The sequence below is a fragment of the Typopeltis vanoorti genome, chromosome 18, assembly GCF_054136105.1.
Source record: "Typopeltis vanoorti isolate ZY-2024b chromosome 18, IOZ_Tvanoo_1.0, whole genome shotgun sequence".
Taxonomy (NCBI): Eukaryota; Metazoa; Arthropoda; class Arachnida; order Uropygi; family Thelyphonidae; genus Typopeltis; species Typopeltis vanoorti.
This window is the reverse complement of record NC_143566.1, coordinates 83,601,728-83,614,902: the sequence shown is the minus strand read 5'-3', so window position 1 is coordinate 83,614,902 and position 13,175 is coordinate 83,601,728. Positions and strand designations below refer to the sequence as shown.

The window sequence follows — 13,175 nt, the reverse complement described above, 5'->3', positions numbered from 1 at the left end:
TCAAATTTCAAACTGAATATTCAGTATTCGGTGCTTTGCCCATCCCTAGTTTTATTCGTGATATTCTGCTGAATATTACCAATAAAATTGACTTTCTTCCAACACACTATAAAAACAGAATAGCTGATGGTTAACATCAATTTACTGCTTAGCTTCAAATTTACTAATCCAATTGCTACTCTTTAATTCTGTCTATCCCTGTCCTTCAGAACACCTCCCTCACAAGAGCTATAACTTTCAACTGCTCAAGAAATGTGTGTCAACTCCTTCCTTCTTAGAAAGGGGGTCCAAAGACAATGGACTAAGGTAGTTTATAATCTCTGGAATGTTAAGTAAGATGAAAGGTAGAGAAGATGCAATTTATAGAGTCGAGTGGACAGGAGAAGGATTGGTGATATGACAGATGTATCAGTTGGTAAGAGGTTATTATAAGGTGACAGGTGCATGGGACAAAGGAGATATACACAGTAGTATACTTACACTTTACAAAAGTTTTTGATAAAGCACTACATGATAAGCTGATAGTTAAACTAGAACAGATGAAGTTGGATATTAAACTAATGCACTGGATTGGAAATTGGCTCTGAAGGGTACCACATAGTGTTGTATGGAGAAGCAATATCTCAGAAGAGGAAAGTCACCAGTAGTGTGCAAGGATCTGTTTTAGGTCTACTGCTTTTTAATTTGAATGTTAATGATATTAGAGATGTTGCAGCTTTACAAGAAGGCTTGAATAGACTGAGTGAGGGTATAGGAGTGGGGATGATAGTTCAATGTTGCAACATGTAAGGTTTTAAAATTTGAAAAACAAAGATGGGAATGTATTGGTGGGGATATATTAGAGGAGATGGAGGAAATAAGAGATCTGGGTGTTATGATGGATAAAGAAATTTACAAAACTTTTTGCTTGGTTATAAATTAAATTAAAAATACCAAGAAATTATATTGTTGTTTAATCCTTTATCCAAGTGTAAGCAAACAAAGTTTGTGTCTGAAAAACACATACTCTAAAATTTAGAGGACACATTTCTAAAACAGTAAGGCCAGCACAGTTAATTCCAGCAATGATGTGGAGGACACCTACTTAAAGTGATTCTGGTTCCATTGTATATGGCTTTGATTAGGCCACATATGGATTACTATACAGACTGCTGTGTACCTGCTCACCTGGTTTTCAACAGAATGAAGAAGTACTGGAAAGAGTACAGAGGAAACGGACTGAAATAGTTTCTGGTCTCTGGGATGTTTAACATGAAGAAAGATTGAGAAGATGCAATTTATAGAGTCCAGTAGATAAGAGGACAAGTGATATGATACAGACATAAATTGGTAAGGGATTCTTATCAAATTAACACTGAAGAAGTTTTTCATGGAATGGAGGAAGAGGAGAACAACAGGTCATCTCTGGAAGCTGCAAAAGGAGGGTGTGAGCAAAGGAGGAAGAGCAGGTTGTTTCCATGAAGAGTGGTGAATGATGAGAAATTGCCTGAGAACATTGTGTCTGAAGACAGTATGATAAAGTGAATGCATGACAGAGGGAACATCCCACAATAAGTGACTCCATAGAGGCCTGGGGATAATAATAATACTGCTTTCCCCATGTACTTCCACTGCCTTCATTAGAAACACATTTACAGGATCCTTCTTTTATTTTAACTTGTTCACAAACAGCAATGAAGCAGAACAGGTTTAGTGTGCAGGATTTATCTGAATATATTATTATAAATGCTACACTACCATGGAGTCAAAGACTCATCATGGGAGGTACATTCTCTCTCTCTCTCTCTCTCTCTCTCTCTCTCTCTCTCACACACACACACACACACACACACACACACACACACACACACACACACACACACACAGAGAGAGAGAGAGAGAGAGAGAGAGAGAGAGTTCATCAAACCATGCCTTAACCTCATTCAACATGTTCACATTTACCAGACTCTCAGGCAATATATTCCACTCACCAACCACTATCCATGAAAAGAGGCTTCACATTAATTGCCTTTGTATATCCCATAATGCAAAGCGCATTATTTTGGGTGTGTATAATGTTATGCATTATGGGAAAGTCCACTGCCAAGACTAGTTTCAATCTTTATTGAGGTCTCATCAGGGGAAGCTAGATACAGAAGAGATACCAATATTGAAGTAATGCAGAAGTCATATATTTCTCATATACAAGTAGTGAAAAGATATAACTCCTTATTATTAAAACACTTTGGATTAGAGCTAGCTGTAGAAAATTTTTTTTTTACTTGATTATAAATTAAATTAAAAATGCCAAGAAACTATGTTCTTGTTCAATCTTTTATCCAAGTGTAAGCAAACAAAGTTTGTGTGTGAAGAATCTTCATAATTAGCCCACTAGTATAGAGGCTATGACTTCACATTAATTGCTTTAGTATCCCATAATGCAAATCCCCTACTTCACATCTCATGCTATTCCTACTAACCAACCCCTATACACACACACATTCATTACTACTCCCATCCGTTTCCCTGTCTATCTTGCTCACAAACAGCAATGAAGCAGAACAGGTTTAGTGTGCAGGATTTATCTGAATATATTATTCAGATTCTCTCATCATTATCTTTCATACTACTACTATTATTCACATTTACAACAACTGCAGTCTCACCAGTTCCTCTCTCCTGATCTCTTGCTCACATTATTCATTGTACTTCCTTTTAACAACAGTCTCTATAGCTGACTCAAATTCATTTAAATGCATCCTGTCACTTTTGTACAAATAAATCCTTCCCTCAAAGGCATTTCACACATTTACAAACTCCACTCTCTTTCCCTCACACAGCTCAGCTGACATACTATTCATTCATTCATACTATTTAGCTGGCCCGGTTGGCTGAGTGGTTAGCATATCAGCTCTCCAGCCAAAAGGCTGCAGGTTCAAATCCTGCTGTGGGCATGGATGTTTGTGATTGTCTTTGAAAATACCAGTGATGGTGGTGAACAGTAGATGGCATTGGTGTAGATGATGCGGTTGGTGGATGGCAGGTGGATGAGGCTGAGTGGTGGAGACAGAGAATTTTAGAGTAGGTGCCCTCCCTCGATGAGTCTTTGGCCTCCCTGGAGGTGTCAAATAATAATAATAATGACTCATGCATGCTCTTATCTGTCTGAAGGTATCACTATCATACCTTAGCAATGCACTGACTACCTTTCCCACTACCATATGTGTGTGTGTGTGTGTGTGTGTGTGTGTGTGTGTGTGTGTGGTAGTTTCAGCAAATCTTTATATGGAATCATTTGAAAACAAGGCCCTAGAAGAATACCATCATCAACCAAAATTATGGAAAAGATATATAATTGATATATTCTTAGTCTGAAACCATGGACTACCTTCACTTCTGCCTTTTCATGATTACCTGAATCATCAATACCCTGGAAACTGTATAAAGAGGGTGTGAGCAGTGGAATGAGAAGCAGGCTTTTTGCATGCAGAGTTGTGAATGATTGGAATGCCTTACCTGAAAGTGTGGTGTTTGCAGAGAATTTGCATGTGTTTAAAGTGCAGTATGATGAGCTGTGTGTGTGATAAAAGGACCTCCTAGATGAGGCTTTGACTCCATGGGGTCTTCAGTAATAATAATAATTATCATCATCTCTAATTCTTTTTACAGTACTCTATTTCCTTCATTACTAAGATTTAATTTTTCAGTAGCCTCTGGTACATTTTGTCACTTTCCTGATATTTATTTTTTATGTTCTTACTAACGTCTTTCTATGATTTTTGTTTAGCCACTCTTACACATTGCTTTGTTTTGTTATCTTACATTTTTCTCTGTATTTTCTCTGACCACAACTGACTTAATTGGTAGGAAATTTTTATATGCTTTTTCCTAACTGCTTCTTTAACCTCCTGAGTTTACCATGTAGTTCTGAATTTTATATCCTTTGCAGATAACTTTCACCACATATGTATTTCTGATTGAATCAATATTTCCTGTTGAGTCTGCCATTAAAATCCCAGAGTTCGGTTCTTATTTTCAGACTTTTTCATTTTTCCTTGAATAATAATAATTGTATATTTGGGTCTTCAGTTTACCTCTGGAAGGTATTCCACTTTCATTCTTTTTAAAGCTTTCTTATGCATTTCTTTCCAATATGATATTTTGTTTTATTCTACTCAAAACTAAATGTTCATCTCTTTTATTGTAACCAGCTTGAAGATATACTAGCAATAATGACTTAGTCAATGAGACTTTTCTGATTTCTTGTGTCTTCTCTCCATGTGGGTTTGTTCATCTTCATGTTGGGACATAGCATCCAGCAGGTACTTATTATTATTAGCTTTTCCCCAAATTTTCCTAAAACATTTATTTCTCCACTTTCTCCTTCACTGGAATCTTTTGTGGGCTCATAGGAACAAAAGTTTCATTGTTCATTTCCTCATTCGATATTTGCCCACATAAATTCCATTTGATATTTCCAGGCATTTTATCCTCATATTTAGTGTTAAGTACTATTACTACTCCTTCCTTTCCCTTATCATTATTCCCTGAATATAATATCTTGTATTTGTTTTAGAAGTATCTCAGCTAATTTTGTCTTTTGTTTTTATAACACCAATTATTTCAACCTAATACTTCTCTAATTCTTCTGCCAGTTCCACTTCTTTTCCTTTTATTCTTCTTATGTGAATGGGGCAATCTTGATTTCATGTGCCACTTGAAGTTGAGGATTTGGCATTAGTATAGAAGCTGTGATTGATTTTATGGGTCTGTGTATTAAAATACTGTATATGACAGTCTCTTCCCAGTTATATATCTATGAACCTTTAGTAACCTTGACATTTTACTTGAAATGCTTAAATATTATCATCTATTTTTCAGGTCTAGTGGCAGTGACATGAACTCCCTTAATTATCAATTTCTAATTACTAACTTAACACTACATGTATTAGTTTTATGCTTGTCATTTGAAAAGTGGAAGAAAATGAACTTTATATAGAGGTTGGATTTTGAAAATTATTTTTCATCATTTATGGAAGTGCGTTACAAATAGTTAATGTTCGTTATTACAGTTAAAATAAGAAAATTAATTCTGAAATTAATGCTTATAAATAAAAAAACAAAGTTCTTGTTTATTTTATATTCTTTTAGTTTTTGTTACCAATGTCTTCTCATTGCTTTTATTCATTTCATTGAAGTTGAAATGCACAAAACATTCAGAAGGTTGAATTTCAAAATGGGATTTTTCTTTATAATCAAACAGTTGAGAAGACAGGAAATGTAATAAGTATTTCCAATTAAGTTTGTTGATTTTGCAAAGTATATGGTGAAATGCAAAGGGGGACCCTTCTGTTTTTGTCGTCTGAGTAATTCAAGTATAGGCTTTTTATGTCCTGTTCCTGCTCTGCAGATGAAGTTGATCTTTCCACCTTAATCTTGGATGTCCGCAGTCTCTTCTTCCTGTAGGTTTATATTTATATGCTAATTTGGGGATCCTATTGTTATTCATCCTTTCTATGTGGTATAGCCAATTTTGCTGATATTCTTCTATTTCTTGTTTTTTTATTACATCACTTTTTATCAACTACTGCCTTCAGTTGTTTTGCATTATCAGCAAACAACCAATCCTCTCTTTAAATCACTCCCTACATTATTAATTTACAAATTAAAGAGTAGTAACCCTTGAGGCACTCCATAGAGTGACTCTCATTCTCCTAGATTCCAACTATTCTCTGTTATTCTTATACTATTCTCTGGTAACTGTCTGTCATCTCCCCCCCCACACACACACACAACCATGCCACCAACTTCAGTCCATTCTCATTGCTCCAGCATATAATAATTTTCCATGCAGTATTTTGTCAAATGCCTTTACAAAGTCCAGCAGTTTCATGGTATAGCCATTTCCCTTATTTCTAATTCTGATATTATTCTATTATAAAATGTGAGTATATTACTAAGGTAGGACCTACCTTTTGCAAAACCATTTTGCCCACAATAGAGAGTATCGGATTCCTATCCAGCCATTGCTGGATTTTACTTTTAACCAACTTTTCCAAAACCTTGGCTACTACTCCTGAAATATTAATTGTTCTGCAATTTGTTATTTCTGTCTTGAAGCCACTTTATGTAATAAAACTATCTTATCCTCTTTGTTACCTTGGAACCTTTCCATAGCTTGAGACATCAAGAACTTTGTCAGCGTTACTGCCAGTCATCTTGCATGTTCTTGTAGTACTCAGGCTGACATGCCTTTCAGTCTCACAGCTGTATTTGCATTGATATTTTTCAATATGCTGAGCACCTCCAGTTTGTGTACCTCAATTTTCACATCAGTCTGTCACATCAGCAACTGCAAAATCTCCACCTGGATGATACACCCTTGCAAAGAGATCATTTAGTAACTTAACTATTTCTTCTGTTTCTGTCACCTTCCTACTATTGGCATTGATTAAAGTTATCCTTTCATAATCATTCTTCCTCTTACTTGCTATATAGCAAAAAATCTGTTTTGGATTTACTTTGAATTGCTTAGCTAACTTTCACATGTAATCTGATTTAGCCATTTTTACCATACTAATCACTCTTCTTGTGTGGACTTTGTACTACTCATGAGTATGTTTGATCAATTTTTTCTTCATATTCCCTCACACAATGTTTTCATTTTTTGTAGCTCCTGCTTTTTAACTCTACTTATCCACTTAACCTTGTTTATCATCCTGACCCTGGTTATGCAGTATCCAGGGTATACCCTCCTGACCCTGGCTACTGCTTTTGTCACACAATCCTTGATTACATCAGATACATCTTGGTAGTGAACCTGCATAATATATTTTAAGTAAAGATTAAATAAAGTTGATGTAATGGGAAATGTTGAATATGTTTATGGCCACACACAAACCAGGGGTTAAACCAATTTTTAACATTTGGATGTAAAAGGTGAGAAATATAGCAGCTGAAGATTAAAGATCAGATTAAAGACTATGGATATGAGATGAGTCTTGAGGAAAATTGGAGATGCAATTAGGTGTGTGTGTATTATGTATACACACACACACACACACCATAATAGTCACTGACTAATATAGTAACTCAAAAGAAAGATTTCAGTATTGCGACCACATGTTCATTGAGATAAATAAAGATAAACAAAAACCCGAAAAGTTTCGTATGTCATTTGACTTATATTTTCAGGGTTTAAAGGTAACTAAAAGTTTAAACACAAGAAATGAGAAATTATTCAAAATTGTCCATTAGATGTTGTTATGGCAGTCTAACTGTTCATGAAATTAAAAAATCAGAATGCAGAATCCTGGTTTAGCAGTTCAAAAGAAAGATTTCAGTATTGCGACCACATGCTTATTAAGATAAATAAAGATAAACAAACCCAACAAGTTCCGTATATCATTTGACTTACATCTTCAGGGGTTAAAGGTTATAGATTCTGCATTCAGATTTTTTAATTTGATGAACAGTTAGACTGCCATAACAACATCTAATGGACTATTTTGAGTAATTTCTCATTTCTTTGTTTAAACTTTTAGTTACCTTTAACCACTAAAGATGTAAGTCAAACGACATACGAAACTTGTCAGGTTTGTTTATCTTTATTTATCTTAATAAACATGTGGTCACAATACCGAAATCTTTCTTTTGAACTGCTAAACCACAGAAACCTGCGCCTACAATTAGTATAGTGACTATCTTCCCCAACACCATATATATAATATAAGAGTGGTCTGAAAAGTTCTCGGCCTCGACCATAGATAGCAACACTATCAGCAAGATTTTTTTTTTAAGTTGGTACATCTGTCATAAACATCCATGTGAAACTGCAAGTCATTCTATCAAGTAGTTTGTTTTACAGCTGTCTGAAGCAAAAGTGTTGTATGTATCCCTTGAAATGCATAAAATGGAGTAGCGTGTGGTTATAAAATTCTTTGTAAAAGAAGGTTTAACGCCAAAAGAAATTCATTCAAAGTTCATAAAAGTTTATGGACAGTCTTCCCCTTCCTTTTCAACAAATAAGAAATGGGCTGCTGAGTTTAAACTTGGCTATACAAGCCTTGAAGATGATCCACGTGAAGGACATCTAAAGAGTGCAACAACACCAGAAATCATTGATCAAGTGCACGATATGGTATTGGATGACTGGCGAGTCAAAGTGCGTGAAATTGCTGAGACTGTAGGCATTTCAAAAGAACATGTAGGATATATTTTGCATGAAGAATTGCAAATGAAAAAGCTTTGTGCAAGATGAGTTCACAATGGATTCACAATTACACACCAGAATCCAAACAGCAGTCAAAACAGTGGACAGAAGCCAGTTGATAGCATCAAAGAAGACAAAGTCGGTTCTATCAGCAGGAAAAGTCATGGCATAGGTGTTTTGGGATGCTAAAGGCATTTTGTTTATTAATTATCTTGAAAAAGGGTAAAACAATAACTGGGGAATATTATTCCGATCTTTTATTCCCAAATTTTAAAACCTTACATTTTGCAATATTGAACTCGCATCCCCACTCCTGTGCCAAATCACTCAATTTATTCAAGTCTTCTTGTAAGGCCACAACATCTTCCCTACTCTTCATGGTTCATCCCAACTTTGCATCATCTACAAACAACTGAATATCTCCATCCAAATCTTTGCCAATATCAATAATATACAAGTTAAACAGTAGTGCCCTAAAACAGATCCCTGAGGCACACCACTAGTGACTTTCCTTTTCCTGGACATTGCACCCCCATACACAACTTGCTGATACCTATTAGATAGCCAGTCTCCAATCCAATGCACTAATCTAATATCCAACCGCATCCGCTCTAGTTTGACTATCAACTTATCATGCAGTAATCTATCAAAAGCTTTTGCAAAATCTAAGTATATTACTGTGCATCCCTCTCCTCTGTACAAGGAAGCAGTCATCTCATTGTAATAAGTAAGTAGATTACTAAAACATGACCTACCCTTTAGCAAATCTATGCTGTCCATCAAAGATTATACCATTGTTGCAACACAATTCTGGTAATTAACAGGTATGTGAGTATAACTATAGTTATGCTTGCATACCTGAGGTGTTGCGCTTGAATTTCTCACCCAATAGAACATAGAATTAAGGATACATCTGTAACAAAAACTAAACTATAAAATAAATGTTTTTTTTTTTTTTAAAATAATGCAAGTATATTTAATAGTATTAGTTTCTACATCATCAATTTTACTTGTTTTTGTTGTTACTAATGAGCAATGCTTATTTTTAAAGCTTCCCACATAACATAGGATATATTTTTCAAAATCAGTTCTAGTAACTAATAAAGTTACATTAATGTTTCTTGTTAGTTATTAAAAATAAAATCAGATATAGCTTACCTTGTTTACAACATAACATCTTTCGGAAGCAACTTGTTTATCACATTCATCTTTTTTAGATGTGACTTTTTTTTTAAGAATATCAAGGAATTTGTCTTGAAATTTTAAATTAGGTTCCAACACAATATCACTATTCCTTGTATCAAAATTTTCCCCCTGCTGTCTGTATTCCTTAATATCTATACTACAACATGGTCTATGAAATCCTGTCCTGTAAGCTTTAAAAAAGGAGTAAGCACATGCACTAAGATCAGGTTCATTAAAGTCATCGTCAGTCAAAGATCCAGCACTACTATACAGAACAGGGTCACTTTTGATCCTTCTATATATATCCATTTCAGGAAGAAATGATAAAGGACTACAATAAGAAAGTTCTTCACTATGTATCAACATCCCCCTTCTCTTTGCCATATGAGAAATCAGCCAATCAGTATTATATCTATGTTTACAAGGGGATCTTAGAAGTGGTGATGGCATTTCATCAAAATCTGAAAGCCATTTCTTTGGTGATGCACTAGGAAAACATAAAAGAGGTAATGATTGCCATCTTTGGATTTCAAGGTTCCTTTCATGCAAGCATCTATGAGTAGTTCCCTGAGCTGAATATGGTACTGTATCCTTTTCCTGAAAAAAAATGAAAAGATTCAATAAAAGTTAGTGTTACAAACTGTATCAATAATAATACCAATCTCATGTAATTCATTAACGTAAAGAACAGTCAGAACTTAAATGACTGTTATTACGCAGAGCACCTCCATGGTGTGGTGTCCCATGACACTTTGGTCTGTTAATTGTGTGTACGTCATTCTATGTGTTTTCTATTATCAATTAAAATATGCACTAGAATGAATGTCAAATTTAATTAACTTTCTTCAACAGGATATTTACAGATGGTGACTAAAGTTACCTGTTTATTTTGGTGTTTAATGGCACATCAGAAACATGACTATAATGTCTGCAAGTCCCAGTTTAAAATAACAAGTATATAATATCAAAACATTCTTGTATATAACAATAAAATCAAGTGTTTCCCCATGGTATATTAATGTGTGTAAAGTACACACATTAATATACAATAAAAATTTAAAAACATAAGAGAGATGACATTCATGTTGGAGGTTTAATGGAATAATTATCAGCACTGAGAAAGGATTAAAAATAATTTTAATACTTCCAATATTTCGTCTCTGTCACAGAGACATCTTCAGGGATTACAAAAAACTTTCTGTAACAACACATACACAAAAGCAATACAGCAGTGAGTGAAACTAAAGTCCTATCTAGGTGGTGTGCCCTCTATGGGCATTTGTAGGTGGCCTAGGATGTAAAGAGGGATCTCTAATAATTAATTTTTCCCAAATTTTGGGAAGTTTAATTCAACCATATTTGTTTAAATTAGGTTGATTCCTGAGTGCCGATGCAGATTCAAAAAAACAGTCTTTCTCTTTTGAATTTACTATGATGGAGCATGGTCATTTTTTCCATTAAATCCTGTGGGTAGTATCCAAAACATGGTCTGTAAGGCCAGACTGACCATAATCATGTTTGCAAAGGTAAGATCTGTGTTCTTCTAACTGGATGGATGCTGACCTGCCTGTCTGTCCAAAGTAAACCAGTTTACAGGCACAAGGTACTCTATATACTCCACGCACTGAGAGAGGAAGGAGCTGGTCTTTGGTGGAACGGATAAGGGTAGCAAGTTTACAGTAGGGCTTAAAAGCTGTATGGAGGTTGTACTTTTTTTAATGATCTGGCTATTTTTTCTAATGTACCACAGATGTAGGGTATGGTGATGGCATTTCTGTAGTCCTTCTGAAGAGGTGGTCGGGGAATGGGGAAGGATTTGATTATTTTTTTAATCCTGTAGTCTTTGTAGTCATTGGAAAGGAAGGTATTGTGTATGTGTGTGAGTTCAGTTGAAAGGGCAGTTTCACTGGAACAAAGATTGTGGGCTCTATTGGTCAGAGTTTTAATAATGCCATATTGCTAAGAGGGGTGGTGGTGGGAGAGTTTCTGAATGTATCTACCTGTATGAGTAGGTTTTCTATATACCGAGAAAGAAATGTTACCATTATGAAGGTGTGTTATTAAGGTGTCCAGGAAGGGTAAACTATTGTTATTTTCCTTTTCCATTGTAAACTGGATTCTTGGATGTAGATAACTGAGGTGACTGAGGAAGGAATCTAATATATCTGAGCCATGAGGCCAAATAGAGAACACATCATCTACATATCTTAGCCAGATATAAGGTTTTAGAGGGGAAGAGTCTATGGCCAATTTTTCAAAATTTTCAATGTAAAAATTGGCAAGAGGAGGTGAGAGGGGAGAACACACGGATAAGAGAGATGAGTCAGAAAATTCTTTCTGAATATGAGGCTCAGTCAAATTTCTAAAACATTAAAAATTGTTTGAACACTAATATACTAATAATTTATATACTTGTATACTAATAATAGGATACGAATACTAATAATAGGTGGTAAGATATTTTGAAGGTTGTTGAAGAAGCTTAGAAATGGAGGAAAGGTGACATTAAAACAGGAGAAAAAGATATCCTTGAAGTATGGAGTAATTACTTCGAAAAATTGCTAAATGAAACAAGCAGTGATAGCACAATGGTAAGAAACACTCAATAGGCATACAGTCAGGAATACATATCCATACTTGAAGTAGAAAAAGCCATCAAAGGCTTGAAATGTGGAAAGTCAGCAGGAGCAGATGATATTCGACCAGAAATGCTGAAGTATGGTGGTATAAAAGTCTTACAGTGGCTGCACTGAAAAGTTCAGAAAGCCTGGACAGAGGGACGAATTCCCGATGATTGGAGTAGAGTTCTAATAGTGCCCATATATAAAAGGGGAAATAAAACTGAATGTGAGAATTACAGAGGTATTTCCCTAATGAGTGTTCTTGGCAAGATCTATGCAAGTATACCTGAGAAATGGTTGAGAAGAATTGTGGAAGAAAAGCTTGGTGAAGAACAAGCTGGATTCAGGCCAAATAGAGGCTGTCAGGATCAGATCTTCACTTTACGACAAATAGTCGAGAAAGCATGGGAATATAACAAAGATCTGTATTTAAGTTTTGTCATTCTGGAAAAGTCATATGACAAGGTGCCAAGAGAGGAGCTATTCAATATGCTACAGTTATATGGTATCAATGGGGCATTACATCAAGCAATACTTAGTCTTTATTTGAGTTGTAAGTCGGCAGTTAGAATTGAAGGATGTACAGGAAGATGGTTTAATGTTAAATCTAGTGTGAGACAAGGATGTACATTATCCCCTGTTATTCATTATCTATATGGATCACATTATGAAGGAAAGCAGTATTAAACATGATATCAGAATTGGAGATGTTAATGTCAGCTCTTTGCTTTATGTGGACGATGTTATACTTCTAAATAAATCCACTACAAGTCTGTAAGATTCTCTGACTAAACTGAATACCTGTTGTAATAGATATAGTATGAAGGTCAGCATTAAAAAGACAAAGACAATGAAAATAGGTAGAATTATTAAAAATATCAACTGTGTTTGAACGGGGAACCTGTGGAACAAGTAAAACATTTCAGCTACTTAGGCACGATTTTTAGTGAAGATGGTAAATTAAATATGGAAATAGACAACAGAATCAACAAAGCTGGTATGGTAGGAAGTCAAATGAATAAATTCATATGTAATAAGAGAGAAATTAGTCGGAACACTAAATTAGCTGTATACAAGACAGTGCTCAAACCAGTTTTAACTTATGGATCTGAGAGCTGGGTCAGAAGTAAAACACTTCAAAGACTAGAGACCACAGATATGAGAGTCCTGAGAAAGAT

The 13,175-nt window shown here is 35.1% G+C and overlaps 1 protein-coding gene across 1 annotated transcript in view; it reads right to left on the bottom strand.

Moving 5' to 3' along the window:
* The window catches only part of LOC150096868 (uncharacterized), a 340,159-nt gene that overhangs the window by 150,724 nt on the left and 176,260 nt on the right, over positions 1-13,175 (bottom strand). Inside the window, exon 8 of the mRNA XM_090408300.1 lies at positions 9,350-9,973. Within this exon, the coding sequence (XP_090264426.1) occupies positions 9,350-9,973 (624 nt within the window). The remainder of the gene's footprint in view (positions 1-9,349; positions 9,974-13,175) is intronic.